General features: G+C 45.4%; 1 protein-coding gene across 2 annotated transcripts in view; it reads right to left on the bottom strand.

Annotated features, from left to right (window-relative positions):
* The window catches only part of LOC147015926 (uncharacterized), a 41,413-nt gene that overhangs the window by 7,294 nt on the left and 11,882 nt on the right, over window positions 1–22,237 (bottom strand). The window contains exons 1-2 of one of the 2 annotated variants that reach the window (XM_085848548.1): window positions 22,064–22,217; window positions 11,097–11,199 (exon numbers count right to left, since the gene is read on the bottom strand). In XM_085848548.1, coding sequence (XP_085704674.1) covers window positions 11,097–11,199; window positions 22,064–22,075 — 115 coding nt within the window. In that variant the 5' untranslated portion in view covers window positions 22,076–22,217. Of the gene's footprint in view, window positions 1–11,096; window positions 11,200–22,063; window positions 22,218–22,237 lie in introns of those variants that run through there. The other variant, XM_085848547.1, reaches the window with a different exon arrangement.

The following is a 22,237-nucleotide window of genomic DNA, read 5'->3' as shown; positions in this document are numbered from 1 at the left end:
ACTGTCCTTGTTCGGCTAACCTATCCTGTCACCTTGCCTACTCCCAACCCCTACGCTCCCTTCCCGGAGGGGAACAAGGGAGAGCTAGCGTCCTGTGTCGAGGCCCAACGAAGCCTCAGAATGGCCTCCCCAGACTTCAGTGATCTATAACACAAAGTGGGTCCAGCGGCCCACAACGAGAGCGAGGGGATGGATGGTGCGGAGGGGTACACTTCCTATTCTACCCTATCCATTTAACTGTTAAACTACCCCGGGGCTTTCAACAAGCGCCTCTCGCTTAAACTATTGGTTCTATAAACCCAGATTCCCGTCGCCTGTGTTAGTGTCCTTACAATTTCGGGCCTCGCCCCCCAATTTTCTCTCCGTGCCCTCGCACGGTCTCATGGCTGGGACGCATGGCTCCCCTTGGCAGGCACGACCCTCTGCCGAATCTCCAGCTATGGCACCCCCGGGCACTACACTGCCTCCGAGCCTACCAGCTCCCTAAACACCGGGGAGTGCCCCCCATGGCACCTCCCCTAAAACGCACACGTGGCAGGCTGGCTTCCCGGGCCCCTTTCCGAGGGTCACCCGTGCCCACAACACTGCCCACGTGGCTAACGGCGCCCCGGACCCCCGCACCAAGCGGATGCACCCGTGCCCACTACGCTATCCCGGCCCCCATGGGCCCTTGGCCTACTACGGCCGACTAGCCTGGTGCCCGGGGTACCCACTCAGCGATACTCACCTTTCGCAACCACGCTCCCAGCCCGTCAACAGGGCTCCTGCACCCCTCCAAACGGGTTTCGAGCCTACATTCACACCAACAGCAAAACGACTTCCATATTCGTTAATTTGACTAACCCACTAACTCAGACTACACTGACCCCGGGGTCCCTTGGGCAGGAGTCACTCCTCCCCCCAATCACTCATCGCACCATGCAGTCCCCATTCGCTCCATACACACACACCCGCTGCCCTCACTCACTTCACCAAGCACATGCTTCCACTTCACTCACCAACAACTCTTCAACACACTCACCGCTGAACTCTGCCATCCTTCTAACTACATCCCCTAACTAACTCGTGCTCCCACGTCATCCCTTACACTAAAGCACGTTCCTTTTAACATTATGTAGCTAAGCTACGTCCCCGCTACACATTCACTGTCTGTCTCTGTCTCCAAATATCCCAAATCTCAACTAAAACCCTCTACCTAATCCATTCCACGGGCCCCATGAGGACTTACCCCTGCCCCATGGAGCCGGTCTAGCTAAGCTAACCCTTCCCCCTAACTAGTTTCATCCTGTGCCCTGGTAAGGGGGTCTTCCACCCCTTGCCCGGAAATCCTGTTCACCCGAAAGCGAGGCTTGCTGTTTTTTTCTAATTGTGCAGCACCAGCGCAGTAACTCACAGGTAGCGCACTTTGCACCTGCCCGTGACGTCATGCAGCTGCACGTGTACCTCGTCCCTCCTTGGACGGTACCATCCGGCAGGGATACCCCTCCTGCCGGATTCCAACCCCACGTGCAGCCATGACGTCACCGTGCGCATAAAAAAAAAAACACAAGCCCCACGTCTCGAGGGGTTCCCCACACGAACACATGTGCTTTGCATTTTGGAGCGCAACACACACGCCCGCGTGGAGAACCCGTCCGGTCCAAATCCGAAATCCTGCCTAAACTTTGTCCGTCGCGGGATCGGCAACATTCACCGCGCTCGTTTCCGGACCGGGACTTCACTCTCGTAAGCGAGCACATGGGGGCCTCGTGCGTTGCACAGCACGGTCCTCGCGCTCGCTGCTGGGTGAACCCGGCACGGTTCCCGAAACAGCTGCAGCCGCTACTCGGCTTTTGTCCCTCTGTCGCAGTCGTCGTCTCCATTCGACACACGCTCTCCCGCGTGTCACGACGCTCACACTCCGCTCCATTACATTCACACCGGGAGACGCGGCTGCATGTTCACACATGCCTACCGACATCTCCCTTACACACAGCGACCTTGCACACGCTGTCTCTCTTACACTCACGGTCTCCCTTGCACTCGGCCGTTCACTCACGCATGCCACCTCCCTCGCACACGTGGCTCCACTCACTCGTGGTGCTCCATTCATACTGGCCGTTTCACTCACACACACGGCCTCTTCCACTTGCGGTGCCCCTTTTACACACGGCGTGCTGGGAAGCACGTACTCCGGCACAGTCGCCACCACACCACTCACACACGGGGTCGCTTCCACACACGGGGTCTTTGTCACCCACCCGGTCGCTCTCACACACGCCCTTGCACCCGCGCTATGCGTGCGTTGCAGCACGCATTTCGCCACACTCGTGAACACACACCTCGACACCACACACACCGGGACAACCACACTGGGGATTCGTGTCCCCACAAGGGTCTCCGGGGCCTCTATACCCCCCAAGCTCTCCGTGCACCTGTCCACAGCACTCCTCCCCTCGACCTCGCAAAACACGACCGAACCCACCTGGTCGTGACTCGCCTCAAGGGGGCATACTCCCTCCCCTCGTTCCTGGAGGAGGCCATCCCGCTGCTCGCACTGGGTCTCCACCCAGTCCACCAGCTCACCCCCATTGTCCTCCACTACCTCCGTGTGTGTGTGTGTGTGTGTGTGCGTCTCTATCCCCGTCTTCATCGTGTAGTCTTCCCTCTATCGTTCCCATCTCCCGTGTCTCTGCCAACTCAGTCACCTCTTCACCCTTTACCTCCCTTGTCTCAACTATTATTTCCGTCTCTTCCCTTATCTCCCTCGTGCACGTCTCCGTCACCCCAATTAGTTTTTCCCTCTCGGTCACCGTCACTTTTTCCGTCACGACCCTCGCCCAACACGTCTCCCGAATTACTTTGTCACCCGCCTCCACCGCGGGCCTGACAGCCGTTGCACTCCCTCCCAGCTCGTTCGCTCCCACACGTGGCATCGCCATTTTAAGCTCCCTGGTCACTGTCTTCATGCCCGCCTGCAGGCTTCGGCCCATGTTCTGCGTCTCACCCCGCAGCTCTTTCATTTCTTCTTTCATTTTGAGTGCGTTTGTTTCCATATTTTCGTTCATTTGCTTGTTCATGCCTTTTATTTCGTTTTTCATTTCATTTGTGTTTGTATCCATCCTCGCTGTCATTGCCGCCAGCATGGCGCATAGCTGGGCCATGTCGGGTGCGCTTGGGTTAGCCGATTCGGCAAGGATCGGGGGGTTTTGGTGGAGAGGGGGAGGGGAGGTGTCATACACCGCGGCCGCCGCCGCACCTATTTCGGGCTCTGGGTTCAGTTGGGGGAGTTCGTGTTCCTGCACAACCAACATTTCCTGCACGGGGTTTTCATCCTGGACTCTCTCGACTGATTTCGCCGCCGCCACAACTCTCCAACTCTTTCGTGATTCGCCCCGCGCTCGGCGCTTTATAGTGCGACAGGAGAAACCATATGCAGATTTTTGGATCAGGATCGGCTCGGGGGCGGGGGCCACGCTCGCCCATTGTTCGGATGTGCAATTTCCATATGTATATAACCCCTTACTGATGCACGTTCGTGTGTAATCTATTCACATCTTCCCTTTTGTGTGTGGTCTATTAATGAGCAAAATGAATGGGAAATATATTGGACAGAGGAAAAGTGGGCGTGAATCATTCCTGATCCTCGAATCTGCATATATCGATTATACTCCGACGCGCCTGGAGGCGGGGCCAAATCGCCCCACGCTCGCTGATAGGACGGAACAGAAGTGGGCGTGAATCATTCTTGATCCGATTTCTCGGAAAGGCCGCTTTTTGCACCCGCTGCTCGGTGCGCGCCCTGTACGAGTCCAGGATCGGTGCCCACAAGCGGCGCGGGAATGGCGGTGATGCGATGGTTGCGAGAGCGAGATGTGACGGTAAAGGTCGTGGCTGTTGGCGTTGTTGTTGTTGTTGTTGTTGTTGTTTTGAAGCGGCGTTGCGGTTGGTGGTTGTTGTGTGATGGCGGTTGAGACGTGGTTGGTTCAAAATAAAGATAGAACAGAAAAACGGCTATCTTAAAGGGTCGCAGCCCGAATGAATGACATTTATTCCCTCTAAACAACGGGTTTGGGGCTAACTACACATATACTTACAGAGATATCTCACCTACGGGACCTGAATGGTGGTTTGCGAATTTCCTCAACCACAACACTATCATTAAAAAATGTCGCTTACATCACTCATCCTCCTGGGGCCACAGATGTGTATATATATATATATATATATATATATATATATATATATATATATATATATATATATATATATATACATATATACATATACATATATACATATATATATATACATATATACATATATATATACATATATATATATATACATATATATATATAAATATATATATACATATATATATATACATATATATATACATATATATATATATACATATATATATATATATATATATATATATATATATATATACATATCTGCTTCTTATTTCGGCTGCTCCCGTTAGGAGTCGCCACAGCGGATCATCTGTTATGATCCGCATAATAATTTGGTACAGGTTTTACGCCGGATGCCCTTCCTGATGCAACCCTGGTCGCCTCATACGACACAGGGATAAGGATTGGGTTTCGCCATGATTCCGGGCTGCCCTCCACCCTGTCATAGCGTGGCCCAGCGCAGAGCTCCCGTCCTCAAGCGATCCTCCAACCCAAGCCTCCGAGTAGCCGCATTACAGGCAAACGCCACTACGCCCGGTTTTATATATATGTATGTGTGTGTGTGTGTGTGTGTGTGTGTGTGTGTGTGTGTGTGTATATATATATATATACATATACATACAGTCATCCCCCGCTATATCGCGGTTCACCTATCGAGCCCCCGGTTCATCGCGGGTTTTCCATTGGAACGTAACTAATTTTTTCTGCGGATTCCCCCGGTATATCACGGTAATAATATATAAAATATAAATTATAACGCGTGGTGCTCCACCAGTCACACAACGCACGAGACAAAGTTTCGCTTGTGAACTTCGAATATTTTGTACGTTTTTTCTCCAAGCCCCACGATGCCGCCCAAACGCCCTGCACCTTCTAAGGCTTCTGACAAGGAACCGAAGCGCCAGAGGAAGGTCCTGATGCTCCAGGAGAAGGTTAAGGGGCTTGATATGCTTCGGGAAGGAAAAGCGTTTGCCGCAGTTGGACGCCATTATGGACGAAGAAGAAGGACGAAGTCAACATCAGGAGCCTATCAAACCCAATCGTGTTTATACATCACCCAACGTTTAATATTCACTCGATATAAAACAAACCCAATGAAGCATAAATGTATGCAATTAGTGAATGACAGGCAGTATTGAGTTTGTTTTTGTGATGTTCCCTTTGTCTTCCCTCCCATCCTGTTCATGTCTACACACCCATTTCCCCCACCATGGCTTTCTTCCCCCATAGTCATCTGTAATTACATGTTTCCTATAAATGAAACAATTGCAATGCCAGGCTCCAAATGGCTTCCACGTGGAAAAGAACCATCAAGAACCATGTGCGTCCATGTGGTTGACATGAGCACTAGCGATACAAGAAGACTCCGAAAAGGTGGGGGTAAGACTCTCCGTGCCGTATCATTTTGAGCATTGTGCAAGCGATTCGGATGAAGAAGGTGGAAGTGTTCATGAGGATGAAAACGCTGGTCACATGATCACTTCAGCTTGGTGGGGTTTGATTTTCTGGTCAATTAACGAAATATAAGGGAGGGATTTTGTATTCTTTGACAAATCGGTTTATATTGTTGCGAATCTGGAAGCCGTGAGCACTCAACATTCAGGTCCTATAGAACAGTTATATCGGTAAGTATGTGTTGTTTAGTTAGGGTCCCCGTCCCTGATTTAATGGGTGAATAAATGTACATGCGCTGTGAGTTACTTTGATAGTCAGGGTTTTCTTTTATTATTAAATCCTCAAAACTACAACGCCAGCATCACCCTCCACTTCACCTCGCTCTGACCGATGCCATGGTGGGCGGAGTTCAAGGAGGAGCCTCGCGGTGGCCCTCGATCAATCAGTGTGCTACGAGTGAGGTGGCCGCCGCTCAGCCAATCAGACCCCGCGACGGTGAAAAAGGCGGTCCGTGTGACGTCACCACACCCCCGGGCCAATCGACGGACTTGCCGCTCGTTTTGGCCAGCGACAGGGTGACGAGCGATTCTGCGCGCCAAAACCATCCAGTGAGGGAGAGCGGGGAGGGCGGAGGCGTCCCCTCCCCCTCTGGGATGGGGGTGAATAAGTTTGCGGCACGATCAGACCAGAAAAAGAGCTTAAGAGATTCTTCCTCCACAAGAACCGCAAGGGTTGCATGCCGTGTCTCTGTCAGTGAACAAGGAGACAGAAACGGGTGACATGAGTGGAGATCGCATTCGCCTGACACGAGTGGTTGTCGCGTTCACCTCACACGCGATAGGTCTGAGTCCCGCCACCCCGCCAGTTCGAAGACCACACGAGGTGGACAGGTCCGAGTGCAGGCTCTGGTCTTCAGCTCGCCTTTCCCTCAGAGCTGGAGGCCTCAATAAAGGCTGTGGCCACTGGTTGTTGGGTGTACGTGTGTGTGTGTTTGTGGCACCAGTCTATTAAGTAACAGTGCATAAGTGTTTGTACATAAATTGCTATTCCTTCTATATTTGGTTAACTCTGCCTTCTTGCATGCTCCCCTGCCCCCATTATAAATAAATACATTTGTTAAATGTATCAGTTCGTTGCTGTGTTTCTTCCATTGGCTTAGCGTGACGCGTGTTGGTGAATTATAAAGGCTGTTGCCGCGGTAAATGTACGATTGGACCGACGGAACTTCGGCAACCGTCCACTCGGTTGCGCAAGGGTTGGGCATGCTAATGGCTCGACTCATATGAGGGCCGTCGAGGGTGTGAATACTCGGTAACTCGTCACGTGGATTTCTAGGTATTTTGAAGATTGGCAAATAACCCTGTACCACATGGTGTAATTATTGACAATTCATGGTCCGGTAAGGGACCCGTACTTGTCGGGGTTTTCTGAAAGGTACGATCTAGATTCTGGGTGTTTGGTGGAGTCGACTCTGCAGCTCCATCTAGCGGTCGTGCTCGTCGCCGATACCCGGCCCCGCAACAATATATTACTCGAGTAAAAAATACCCGTCATCACCAGACAGCACGGGCACCGCCCAGCACACTCGGACATCACGGACAAAATGGGCGACTAATGTTTTGCCCCACCATCGCAGGCTGAAAAAGTGTCTTGTATGTTATGGGATCATCCTGTTTTATACTTTATCCGGACGCCATTTGTGTCCGTGCCGTGTCCCACGGTCATGTCAGTGAGGTTCGATGTCCCTCCCCAGTGGATGAGGATTGGGGAGTGGAGAGGTGGATTGTGGGGGCGATGATTGTGGAGCAAGGGGGTTGATGGAGGGGGGACTCGAAAAGTTTCAGCATCCTGGGTCAAATCATCTTGGAGTGAGTTGATGATACATACATGCTTTCTCTCCGCTATAAAGAGATGGTTTCCTACTCTTTCTCATCACTGTCTTGGTACATGTTTTAACAAGGGTGTATGAGGTTCAAGGCTGTTAATCAACACAGTGCTTCCTGAATTGTGCAAAGGACCATAATTGTTAGTCTTTCACTTTGGTTTCCATGAGAGTCTAGAGGAACCAAAGGCATCATTAAAACCTGAAATTAAACAATAAGCAATATAAAAGACTTTTTGTATACGCTGTCGAGGCTCGTATGAGAGCCAACACACAGAACGTACAACAAGGGGAGCAGGAGACAAGAGGGGCAGGAGAGGGAAGGAAAAAAACAGTGAGGAAGAGAGACATGAGGAGATCTGTGAGACATGACTTGCTGACAATTGCGATTCACATAAACAAAGGCCCTGATAAACCCCATCCGGATGTGCAAATTCCATATGTATATAACCCCTTACTGATGCACGTTCGTGTGTAATCTATTCACATCTTCCCTTTTGTGTGTGGTCTATTAATGAGCAAAATGAATGGGAAATAGTTTCCATGAGCCTTCGAACCTGCAGAAATAAATAAATAAATGTAAAACATAAAACAATTAACTTACATTGACTGAGACATGGAGAATCATGAGTTATTTATTTACCAGAAGATTATGCTTTTAGCAACCTTGCAATCTCAAGAAGGTTTTGAGATTTTACAGTGAAGAAGAAGCTGGTAAAGTGTTTTTTTTTCATTATAGAAATCCCTATTTTTTTAAAAGGTCAAAATTATCTGCAGATCTGAAAAAAAAACAAAAAAAACAACGAACTGACCACTGCACCCTCTTAATATCTTCAGCGAGTTGAGAACACCTCCAACCCCCCAAGAGGAATTAAATGTTGAACAACAAATTAAATGTCATAACCTACTGGAGCCTAAGACATGAACTGAGAACAAGAACACGACAATATACACAAGGCCTGGATACCTTCTTCGGATCTCATGGTGAATATTAGTTTGGACATCCGATTGTCCCAATTACAGCTCCAGCAGGATGTGGCTGTAAGCTCTACAAGGTACCAGAAAATGTCTCCAAGGAAGTTAATCCATCCAGTCATTCATATTTTATAAAATATCGTGCGGAGCTGCAGCAACAGGATAGTCATAGCTAATGCATCGAACTATTAAATGGATGTCCAAGGAGTGTAATGGCAATGAAATATGCTCAAAGCTCAAAATTCACTCAACCTGAATTATAAGAAACCATACAAAATGTGTCAAACGATCGGTGAAGCATTTTTCATTAGACGCTCTTTCCTAGTCCAATATATCTTCGCCTTTAAAGGACATACGGCAAAAACTGATGCGCGAAGGATTTGAGTTCAACTGAATTATCATGGCCAATGTTTATAGCATGTTGCCAGAAATAATGCGAAAACCAAAAGCAGTTTGTGGAAGCAGACCGGAAAAGTCCCTGAAAAAATAAATCTGGCATTTCGTGTGATGTTACAAAGCTGGGGCAATTTCTGCAAAGCAACTTTGGGTCGCATTTCCAGCCAGATGCTCATGACCGATTTATATGCAGGAAGTAGTTATGTCGACAGAAGAGTGATCATGAGAAGGCATGGTTTAGTCTATCTAACTCCCACTATGAACCATAAGCATGCAAAAACCTTTGAGTGTTTTGGCTGCTTCACTGATGGAGCATTCATCCAATTGGTTCTGGGTTGTACAATGCATTAAAACGATGACATGGCAGGTCTGATAAATTTAGTTACACCTTGAACATCTTGCTGACACTTCAGCTTAATTAGCAGTGAAAGTGGTCTTGAACGGTTTGAATAAATTACATGCAGTCTAGATTTCTGGCAAAGCTTCTTTGAAGAACTTGCTTGTGGATCAATGATGTTGGAACATAAGAAAATGCATGCATGTGACATTCCTTTAATTTGCTCATTTGTTGTTGCTTTTTGCACTCGGTGCATTTTAAATCCGGTTCGGTGAAATAAAATTGCATTAAAATTTTCTGAGATATTAGAGACTAATTTCACTATTCCCTCCCCCACACCCTTTGACTTTGGCAAGTTCTTATTTGTGAATGCAACTACAATGGTCATTAAAAATTTCCACGGAAGATGAAGTGGTGGGACAGAGCAAGGGGACACATACTTCATGGCCAAAAGTATATGGACACTTGCTTGTCCAACATCTCATTCCAAAATCATGGGCATTAATATGGAGTTGGTCCCCCCTTTGCTGCTACAACAGCCTCCCCTCTTCTGGGAAGGCTTTCCACTCGATGTTGGTACATTGCTGCAGGGATTTGCTTCCATTCAGCCACAATAGCATTAGTGAGGTCGGGCACTAATGTTGGGCGATTAGGTCTGCCTCACAGTCGGCGTTCCAATTCATCCCAAAAGTATTTGATGGGGTTGAGGTCAGGGCTCTGTGCATGCCAGTCAAGTATTTCCACACCGATCTCGCCAAACCATTTCTGTTTGGACCTCATTTTGTACATGGGGGCAGTGTCATGCTGAAACAGAAAAAGGCCTTCCTCAAACTGTTGCCACAAAGTTGGAAGCACAGAATTGTCTAGAATGTCATTGTATGCTGTCACGTTAAGATTTCCCTTCACTGGAACCAACGGGTCGAGCCTGAACCATGAAAAACAGCCCCAGACCATTATTCTTCCTCCACCAAACTTTACAGTTGGCACGATGCATTCAGGCAGGTAGCATTCTCCTGGTATCCACCAAACTCAGACTGCCAGATGGTGAAGCGTAATTCACCACTCCAGAGAACGTGTTTCCACTGCTCCAGAGTCCAATGGCGGTGAGCTTTATACCACTCCAGCAGATGCTTGGCTTTGCACATGGTGATCTTAGGCTTGTATGCAGCTGCTCGGCCATGGAAACACATTTCATGAAGCTCTTGATGAACAGTGCATGTGCTGATGTTGCTTCCAAAGTCAGTTTGGAACTCGGTAGTGAGTGTTGCAACCGACGACAGACGATTTTTCCATGCTTCAGCACTCGACTATCCCGTTCTGTGAGCTTATGTGGCCTACCACTTTGCGGCTGAGCTGTTGTTGCTCCTCGACATTTCCACTTCACAATAACAGCACTTACAGTTGACCGGGGCAGCTCATGTAGGGCAGAAATTTGACGAACTGACTTGTTGGAAAGGTGGCATTTGATGACGGTGCCATGTTGAAAGTCACTGAGCTCTTCAGTATGGCCCATTCCACTGCCATTGTTTGTCTATGGAGATTGCATGGCTGTGTGCTTCATTTTATACACCTATCAGCAATGGGTGTGGCTGAAATAGCCGAATCCACTAATTGGAAGGGATGTCTGCATACTTTTGGCCATGTGGTGTCGCTTGCAAAAGAAGACCGCAGGTAGGCATATAATTTAACACGGCATGCAACATTACACTCGATATCCATTAATATTCAGGTGGTGCCGCGGCGAGGGTTTATCAAATTGAGAAAAAGAAGAAGAAATCGTGTAAATAGAATATATAATCAGAATAACTTATTAAGACTGATTGGTCGAAGGAAACAGTATGCACAGGAAGGACGATCCCAGTAATGTAAAACCAGTAGTCCATTGCTACGAAAAACAAACAGGAGTAGAGAATTGTAATGGCACATCACTCACACCACAGCTCATAGTAGTAGGTGCAGCAACCTGCTTCTCCACAACAGTGCCCAGTATCGCACCAATATTGCTTGCTGTCAGATCCTGAGCACAGCTTCCGTGCCTGTGGTGTACAAAGGGCATCGCATGCGTGAAGGGTTTTCCAAAGCACTACTTTGCTCTCAAAGGCAATCGGCTCCACATTGCAGTTAAAGGGTTTTGACATCATTGCATCGTACATGCAGTATCTCACAAAAGTGAGTACACCCCTCACAAATATGCAAATAATTCAGTGTAACTTTTTAAGCAGCTGTGCGAGAAGCAAAACCTTAGAGTTGATGACAGAGTAGACATTCTGCAATATGTATTGCAGGCACAAAACTGCCATTCCATCAAAACAATGTGGCATATTACGAATATTTCTGAAAGAGGAGGAAACAAAAGTGAGTAAACCCTACTATTGTCTGCACAAGAAGTAAGTCAGGCATGGTAAAACAGCTTCCATTTTCATCATATTTAAGTCAAAGAGTGTTAAAGGTACAAATATGCACAAAACAATACACACAATGTCCATAGAGCTCCAACCTCCCTGGTATGTTAAAAGTGAAGAAGTGTACTCAATGCAGTAATTGTCTATCTGCTTGCTGAAGAAATAATTGCATAGGAAATACTGTTACGAATTCGGAAACCTATCGCACACAACATACAGGTCCTATAGATCAGCTATATCGGTAAGTATGTGTTTTATAGATAGCTCCCTTTTCCCTTGTCTAATGGGTAAATAAATGTTCGTGCGCTGTGAGTTACTTTTGATAGTTAGGATTTCCTTTTATTTGTAACACCAACAACAACGACAGCAACGGATTACAACAGCTCTGCAGAGAACGACAACCCTCTGCTCCCGGATTCTCCGCGCGCTCAGTGGGGGAGGGGTCATGCCCCCACTCACAGATGCGCTGGGCAGCTCGCCGAGTGGGGGAGGGGTGGAGCTGCGCCGCAGCGCATAAAAGGGGAGTCAGTCAAACGGGACAGCAGTCTGTCTGGCTGGTCTTGGTCGTCGTCATCGTCTTTGTCCTCCTCCTCGCGATAGAGAGCCTAAGGAGCCGCAGGAGCTGGTGTGGAGCCTGGGCAGAAGCTGGTCTTGATCGTCGTCGTCGTCTTTGTCCTCCTCATCACGATCGAGAGCTTGAGCAACGCCAGTCCCCACAAGAACCGCAAGGGTCGCTCGCCGGTGTCCGGGTTCGGCTCGCCTCTCACCGGACCGAGTCAGCTTGAAGACCACACGAGGTGGACAGGTCCAAGACAGATCCTGGTCTTCAGCCCGACTGTCCTCCGGGCTGGAGGTTCGAATAAAGACCATTTGGTCCGATTCTTTGGGTGTGTGTGCGCGTGTGTGTCCGTGGGCCCGTCTGCTAAGTAGTGAACTGTATAAGTGCTTTTTGCCTGTATATACGTGCATTCATTAATATTCGGTTTAGCGCTGTCCTTATGTGATCCCCTCATCCCCCCCCTCCCTTGTAAATAAACAGCCCCATTTGTTCAATGTTTTAACTCGTTCATGTCCATTCCTTCATTGACTGAGCGTGCTGCGTGTTGGAAAATTAGCCAGGCCGTTGCCATTGTAACGGGATATTTGGGACCGACGGATCTCGGCGATCAAACCGCTCGGATCGCACATGGAACGAGTACGCTAAGCGGCTCGTTCAGTACGGGAGCCGTCGAGGGTGAATTTCCCCGGTAGGTTGGACCACGTGAGTATTTAGGTAAATTGAAATTGGCAATCGACACTACCCCACGTGGTCTGTCTATTGGCGAACTTCGGTCCAATAAGGGACCCGTACTCTTCGGACTTTTCCGAAGAAGTACGATCTGAATTCTGGGCGATCGGTCGAGCCAACTCTACAGCTCCATCTGGTGGTCGTACTCGCGGCCGACGCCCAGTCCCGCAACAATACTGCATCAATCGCCATTGAGAAAGCAGCATGGCTCCTCATATCAAAGATCAAATCGTTGCTAGAAATAAAGATGGCCAAGGATACAAGAAGATCAGTGCTTCTTTGAAAGTAAGCCCCAACATCGTGGCCAAGGTCATCCAGAGATTCTCCAAGAAGCGTACAACAATGAGTTGCGCTCGCCAGGGCAGACCAGCAAAGATGACTGCACGTACTGTTCGCCAAGTTCAGAATCTAGTCCTCCAAGACAGATGACAAAGTGCCGCCAAGATTGCAGAAGAGATTTCTACAGCTTCTGGCCAGTCTGTTAGTGCGCAAACCATATGTCACACACTCCATCGTACCGGCTTGCATGGGCGTCGTCCAAGGCGAAAGCCTCTCCTGAAGCAGAGCCACAAGAAAGCTCGCAAACAGTTTGCTGAAGCACATCAATCCAAGCCCCTGGACTACTGGCGACATGTACTCTGGTCTGATGAAACGATCATCAATTTGTTTGGATCTGATGGAGTGCAGCGTGTCTGGCAGCGACCTGGGGAACAATACCAAGACAAGTGCGTTATCCCTACTGTCAAGCATGGTGGTGGTAGTGTCATAGTTTGGGGATGCATGAGTGCTGCCGGTACTGGGGAGCTCAAGTTCATTGAGGGAAACATGGATTCTACAATGTACTGTGACATCCTGAAGGAGAAGATGTTACCCTCCCTGCGAAAACTTGGTAGAGGAGCTGTATTTCAGCACGAAAACGATCGGAAGCATCGTTCCAAGCAGACAACTGCCTTTCTGAAGAAGTTGAAGGTCAATGTGTTGGAGTGGCCAAGCATGTCACCTGATCTAAACCCAATAGAACACCTGTGGGGCATCCTGAAATGTAAGGTTGAGGGACGAAAGGTGTCCAACATCACGCAACTTCGAGAAGTCATTGCAGAAGAGTGGAACAGGATCCCAGCAAAGACATGTGGAACACTGGTCAACTCCATACCGAGTAGAATAGCTGCTGTGCTCAAAAACAATGGTGGACATACAAAATACTGAAAACAATAACGCTTCAATGTGAGAAAGTACATAGGGTGTACTTATATGTGTTGCCCCCCTCTCCCCCCCCCTTTTCACAGATATTCCCAGTATGCCACATTGTTTCCACAGAATAAATGTTTTGGGCCTGCACATTATGGTGCACCACTTTTGCAAAAGTAGTTGCTGGAATGAAGCACGATGTGCCTATCGATTCCACTGGTGAAGTTTGGTGATCGACCAAAGTTTGAAAATTTTCCCACCTTTTTTGACCGCGGGCCGCCAATTTGAAATTTCAGGAAAAATCCATATTTTTGGAAATAATATTGATTTTTGAATATTTTTAAAAATATATTTCTCTGTGTTTAGATGGCCGAATGCACTTCAGTAAGCACCATTATGATAGTAAGTACCCGTAAATATTATTCACAAACTTGTCCCAACATTTTGAGAAGGGGTTGCCATTTTGGAAATTCAGTGAAAATCATATATTTTGTGTATATCTGTTTAATGAATTTTTTTTATTATTATTCTTTGTGGACTTGCAGATAAACCTTGACTGACCGATGGTCAGGGCTCCTGTGGCTATGTGGGACAAGTTCGCTAGTTACAGGAAATTTTGCGAAAGTGCTAATTCTTTGCGTGTTGTAAATGATCTAGCAGAAAGAGGAATTAAGCTAGTGTCTGACTTTATTCATATGTGCAATGATGAGAAACAACGTCAAGCATTGCTACAGTGCGTGGAAGAGCACAGGAAGCTTTACCCAGACTAGACAAAACAAACGCTATGTTCTCTGTAAGATATCTGTGTGGTTGCTTGTTTGCTAGATTGTTATGTTGTCATATATGAAAACCATGTCGCTTAAAACATATTTGGTTGTTCTCATAATTAATTGATCATGCTCTCATTTGTCATTAACAATGTCTTTATGAAAACGCTACTACTGATATTCTGTAAATGCCTAACAATGTGCCGTGCAATAATTGTCAAAATATGGGATTTTCAGTGAAATTCCAAAATGGCAACCGCTTCTCAAAATGTTGGGACAAGTTGTGAATAATATTTACGGGTACTTACTATCATACTGGTGCCGACTGAAGTGCATTCGGCCATCTAAACACAGAGAAATATATTTTTTTAAATATTCAAAAATCAATATTATTTCCAAAAATATGGATTTTTCCTGAAATTTCAAAATGGCGGCCCGTGGTCAAAAAAGGCGGGAAAATTTTCAAACTTTGGTTGATCACCTAACTTCACTAGTGGAATCGATAGGCACATAGTGCTTCATTCCAGCAATTACTTTTGCAAAAGTGGTACACCCTACTGTACATGTATGACAGAATGTCTCTCTATCATTTCTTTGAGTCTTGTGTTTATAATACATCGAAGTAAAAAGTTACAACAAAATATGTACATTTTTGTAAAGGGTGTACTGACTTTTGTGAGATACTGTATATCGTGTTTGATAGGTTAACAGTTAAAGACCAACAGAACAGGAGCTCAACAGAACCAACAGAACTTTTTGAGATATCCTGCTCACAGATGAACAGGCAAGCGAACAGACAGGGGTAAACACATAACACCGTCCACTTTCGGTGGTGGATGTAAAAATAAACTAGAGCAAAGTCGATGGCACGCCATCGCAAATCCCCACACTTCCCATCTAAAGCAAAGTTGAAAGATAGCAAAAAGTTCCACCAGGAATAACCCAATATCAAATTTTGGTTAAAAAAGAATTTTATTTTGACCCCTTGGCCCTAAGCTCCCACTCTAAGGCATGAACCGGGGGTCAAATCCATAAATATCTAGAAGGGCACTTGGAAGAGCGCATACCTCCGCCACGTAATTCCTGATCCACGAGAGCATATCGGGCCCAATACATGTTTTAAATATAATGCTATACAGTATTCAGTACTATATAGTTTTTGGAACGATTTCTCAATGGTGAAGAATTGGTTCACGAAAAAATATTTTCACGAAAAAAATAAGTGACCACTATATTCGTTATTGTTGTGTGTCTGTCTGTCTGTCTGTCTGTCTATGTATGTCTGTCCCAAGCATAGCTCCGTGGGTTTTGATCCGATCTTGATAAAATTTTGGTGGGAGGTATATATCATGTTCTAGTTGTGTTTTCCTGAGAATGGGTGTGGTGCGCCCATTATGGGCGGAGCCACGCCCAAAAAACGTGTTTTTAGGGGGTAGCCGATTTCAATTGGCATCTTCTCTGAGGGGGTTTGTCAAATATGACAGGGGTTTCGGGATTTTGTTAGCCCAATGGCACCTGCATAGCCCCACGGAGCTCGATTTTTCATTTTCGTCCCAAGGTCAAGGTCACAAGGTCACGAACTTAGAAAATTGCGAATTTTGACGTAAAAATCCACCTTCTCCGAGGGGTTTGTCGAATCTGGCAGGGGGTTCGATATTTGGTTAGCCCAATGGCACCTGCATAGCCCCACGGAGCTCGATTTTTCATTTTCCTCCCAAGGTCAAGGTCACAAGGTCACGAACTTAGAAAATTTCGAATTTTGACATAAAAAAATCATATGACCGCCCAAACTTTGAGAGCTTGGATGACAATATTTTTATGCATAATCTTGAGGTCATTCCCCACTTAAAGTCTTGAAACAATTTTTCTCTATCTCGAACACCTTGCCCGTGGCGCCCCCTTCAAGTTTGTTTTTACGCTGATTTCATCAAAGTATGGATAATCCGATGAGTGCGAAATGCCATAAAGCCTATATGACGTTATATTGTTCCTGGAATGTTCCAAAGGAAGTTTTGAACCAAAGGTCATAATCCTTGACCTTTGACCTTTAAAGTTCACAAAGGTCAAATTTTCAAAGTTGTGGGAATCGAACCGGGTTTTCGACCTTCTTCGACGAACTAACTCCAATAAGCTATAGAAGGTATCCTGTTTCCTTATTTTAATGTCCACAACATTGTTTTGTGACCTTTAAAGGTTATGCAAAGGTCAAATTTTGAAAGTTGTTGAACAAAACCGGGTTTTCGACATTTTGCAGCTAATAACCTGTCACTCGTACCACATCATGTTGATCATTTTTATAACTTGGTGAAACATCACATTGTCTCAACCTTGACTTCTGAAACAATCAACATCGTCAAATACCGCTCGTGAACCATCGGCGTCTTCAGACTTGTCACTTTTAAAATTAAATAATTCTCGTATCCGGATCTGGATTCAGATCTTCACCAAAATCGAATCACTTCTTCCTTGCTGCACACCCAACATGACCACCAAGTTTCATCCGAATCCATCCACAACTTTTTGAGATATCGTGCTATATATCGTTTTTGGCTCTATCTCTCAATGGTGAATAATCACTGAAAAAATTCTAGTAGTCGGATCCGGATCCGGATCTTCACCAAAATCTAATCAGTTCGTCCTTGTCACACACCCAATGTGTCCACAAAATGTCATCCAGATCTGTCCACAACGTTTTGAGATATCCTGTACATAAACAGACAAACAGACAGACAGACAGACAGAAAGAGGTGAAAACACAACCTTCTTCACCTTTGGCAGCAGAGGTAACAAAAACCATCACATACTTCATGCGTCCCCCAATGTTGATTGTATATGTAAAGTTTCGTCAAAATGTTTCATAATATGCCTGTAATTGCATTTTTTGGTGTTTGACCTTTTGACGCTGCTCCACTCAGTGCCCGGGCCAAAAATGATACTGCTCACACACCTTCATGCCATGTGCTGATCATATCTACCAAGATTGGTGAATTTCTGCAGAGATAGCATGACAGACAGACAGACAGACAGACAGCCAATTCTAAAAGAGTGCGGACAACAAATCATGGACAAGGATGAAAGTTACATTTCCAAACTAGAGGGGGAGCACTCGGGAGAGTGCAAAACCTCCGCCGCCAATACTGCTGGGTCACTCAAGTGAACCCAATATCTTAATCATTAAATATGATGTCAACAGTGCTGACAGAGTTGTAGTTCTTTTCTCCAACATTTTTTTTTGGGGGGGGGGGGTTGGAAATCACTTCAAACATGAAGAAATGGAAAATAAAGAAATCGAAATTTTGTTGAAAAAAAAAGTTGCAAAAATTTTTTTTCTCGAACAATTTTTTTGGGGGGGGGGTTGGAAATCACTTAACATGTAGAAATGCAAAAAAAAAAAAATTTTTCTCTAAATTTCCTTTTGGAGGGGGTAACGATTTTTTGGGGGGGGTTTGGAAATCACTTAAAACATGTAGAAATGCAAAAAAAAATCCCTTTTGGGGGGGGGGTAACAATTTTTTTGGGAGGGGTTGGAAATCACTTAAAACATGTAGAAATGCAAAAAAACAATTTTCTCTATTTTTTTGGGGGGGTAACAATTTTTTTTGGGGGGGGTGAAAATCACTTAAAACATGTAGAAATGCAAAAAAAAAAAAATTTTTCTCTAACAATTTTTTTGGGGGGGGGGACCAAGTCCAAAATTTAATGGCATGATCCTCGGACCATACCTAACCCTCCGTCCCCCCCCCCCCCACCAAGTTTCGTCGAAATCCGTCGAGGAGCTTTTCCGTAATACTGTTCACAAACAAACAAACAGAAAGGGGTGAAAACAGTAACCATTCATCTTCGAAGATGGCGGAGGTTAACAAGTTGCACACAGATGACTCACCAATTCATACACGCTTTAGGGAGATAATACAAAATTGGCAAAAATTCGAATTAGCTCGAATCATATTTTTGCTTCCCCTTTTTGGTAGAGGGAGCGTAACTTCGAGTTAGTGTTCTAGACGTTGTTACAAAACTTGTGTTTTAGAAAAGGAACATTTAGAATGAAATATTCCAAGTGCTGGAAACGAATTTAGAGGTAAGGCCGAATCCAAATGGCAATTCGATTGTACGATTTGTAAAGGTAGGCATGCACCATCCAACTATTACTCTATCTGTTGTACGTTTCTCAAGACACCAAGTATGGCACATACAATACTATGTACCATATATCATGATGTTTTAATAACTTACTTAGTTCCTCCCATCCCGCTTGGGACATTGAAGACCACACTGTTATAAAAAGGGATGAATTCTAATTTAGTGAAGGCATGGTGTTCCGTTAGTGGGTAAAAGGTAACGGGGATGGGGAAGGGTGAGTTAAAGCCGCCTGAAAGTTAACGGGCAGAAAAGTTTTTGGAAACTCTGCCAATGTATGCAGGCTGTCTTGCGTAAGACAAACTCTGTACAACATTCTGGCCAGCGTACAGCCACCTTTACATGACAACCATTTTCAAGTCTTGGCTAAAGTTAAATGGTGCGGAACACAGGAATAATCTTAAAATTAAAAGTCATACAATTTGTTGAAATGAATCGACATTATTTACAGTTCAGAATGTTACGAAAGAGGGGAAAAAATTTTTTCTGAAGGTAGATAGGGCAAGAGGCAGAAATATAACTTTGTGGTGTTTGCCTTTACAGGTTTGATTTACATCAGAGTCAGAGAATGACAATTAGAATCTCGCAGCTGGCGCCTTCCTTTTTTGTGTTTGTAGTGGTAGCGGTAACAATAATACTTACCTTCCATGCTATTTTAAACTATAAAACAAATTAGCTGGCCATTGTGCAGGTTTAAGCTTCGGAACAGAGCACTTTCAAGACTGCAAATTGAAGCCGATTCATCATTCCTAATCCAGAATGCAACACTGATGTACATAGCAACCTGGGTTTCTGGTCACTGCCAACTTGCCAATTGTGTAACAGAGTGTGTGTGTGTGTGTGTGTGTGTGTGTGTGTGTGTGTGTGTGTGTGTGTGTGTGTGTGTGTGTGTGCGTGCAGAGGGAGGGGGAGGGGAAGTGTGGCCTGCAGGACCAACTATTTATTACAGATGCAAAAATGGCAATCCCACTCAAATTACAGTTCTCAAATTGCTTAGTTCCACATGTCAAGATAAAATATCAAGTATCAACATTCCAAAGGGGTGGCTGCATTTTCTATCTGTCTATTCTCTACAAAAGTGGAACCTGGTAACTTTAAAGTGCATGGAATAGCTACCAGGCCGTGTACACATGCAAACCAGAACGGCAAAACTTTGGGAGCAGCTCTTTACAACCAACGAATCAGGAAGCATGAAGCCAAACTATGATGCAGACATTTGTGAATCCAAAAATATATTACAAGTGATCCAACAAAATAACAAGCCCTCACTGTACCGTGATTGCTTGGGTTGGCGGGATAAACGTCACTACGCTCACAATTAGAAGGTTGAACAAGCTGTAGGGCAATGGTGAAAGGACCACGTTATGCGATATTTCTCTCCAATGTCTAAAATCCTGAGAAGACCTTGGGCATACGCTACAACATAATGCACGTATTAATATCAGATCAGATCGTGAAGCAAGCTCGTATGCAGAGCATCAGTGCTGCCGAAGCAGTTTCTATGGCTAGGGTTACAATCCGTGACGGGTCACCACTCTGACACAGGAATTAAAATAGTACATGAAACATGTTTAACGAGAGAGTTCATCGAACACTTTACCTCATGCAGTGTTCAAGTATATGATTCAATTTAAATGAAATAAAGATTGTAAAGATCATATATATAAATTCATTGCGGAAGTTTGCCGCCGTCGATGCAGTTCTATTACACCACCTTGTTTAACACGTTACATTCGTTTTTCGTGCCTGTTGTTTGTGTCCTTTATAACACCTTTAAAAACAGTAAGTTTCCTGTTTGGAATGATTTTCAATTTTGTTTGACTGCCAGACAGGCAGAGTAAAACAACTGCACCCGTGTCCAAAGGAAGCGGTGTAGTTCGGCATTTTTAATATGAAATAGGCAAAGCCTAGAAACGAATGACACCCATTAAAATTGCTCTTTCGAACTCATTGGAATTAAACACGGTGGGTTAGAAAGGATCTGCTTCTTCATCTTTTAACGGACGGACAGAAGGACGTACCCAAATACTGAAGCGGTTTCACCTCTTAAAAATTATCTTAATCCTCTCAACGCATGTGTGGTCGGGACGAATTGCGAGCCAAGGCACAGTATAGTACTATTAAATGGCAGATTTGTCTTCCAATTCATGTTCAAAATATAACATTCAATTTGAATTAAAGTAACGATTGTGGACAGACGAAGAGACAGACAGACATTAACCAGTTGCTGAAGCCCGCTTTTTGCTTCGCGTGCACGGGGTAAATATTCTAATCAGATGCTGAAGTCATCACAAAGGATGGATGTTTAGACTGTAAAGTTACTTTTTGCAAGCAGACGTAAATGGCTTGTGCAACGAACATTCCTTGCTGAACTCCATTTGCATCCCCTATCTGATGGAATCGAGTTGAAACTGCAATTTCCAACTGATACATCACAATCTTAGATACTTTTAGAGAGAACAAACAGAACATGTGGGCGTGAGCATGTGTGGATGTATGTGTGTATTCATGTCTGCTGATGAACCCCATGATACAACACACCAACTTAATTGTCCCACGATTCATAAACGTACAGTTCTCAACATTGATGCAAGAAGAACACCGAGCAAAAGAGAGACCTATTTTTAGGAAACGTCTTGAACGTATCCCACCACCCACCCACGTTGCAGTTCCACTGTGCAAACGCTGCTGATTAACAGTTTCACCATCGACTGTGGGCATCAAAAGGATTCCATCTTTGTTTCGGAGGGATTCTTACAAACAGAAAGCCCCGACCAATTTCATTTTATTTTCCAAAACGACTGGCGCCAACTCCACAAAATGTTCAGAATGCCAATGCAAACAGCCAGCTGGGCGAACTCGAGACGGAATAAACATTTTGAACTCGTACTTCTCTCTAATGAGATCAAACATCATGGCGTCAACTTAAATCTGAAAGTCAAAAGAATTTGGTCAAACAACAGCAACAGGAGAAGCCTGACTGATATCTCAAAATATTGCTCAATCGAATACCATCTGCTTTACCCGAGCTGTTGGTAGCTGTAAACCTGTCCGGATTTAAAAAAAAAAAAATCCACTGTGTTAAGTCTTCAGCAAACAAATATTCGGTTCAACTTACCAGATTAAACATCTTCGACTAAATACTTCCGTCAATGTACGTTCAACTTTCAAAGAGATAACGATCACGATCGGTTAGTTATAGCTGAGCAAGTCTGCCGACCATGGACCCCCAGAAGCTTCCAGGCTTCTCACTCCCACCACCTAAAACTGGACACTCCCATCCAAATCCTTA

This window comes from Eptatretus burgeri, chromosome 12, assembly GCF_056783735.1.
Source record: "Eptatretus burgeri isolate ZD-2024b chromosome 12, Ebu_testis_v1, whole genome shotgun sequence".
NCBI lineage: Eukaryota > Metazoa > Chordata > Myxini > Myxiniformes > Myxinidae > Eptatretus > Eptatretus burgeri.
The sequence above is the reverse complement of the archived record's forward strand: the minus strand, read 5'-3'. Positions and strand labels throughout refer to the sequence as shown.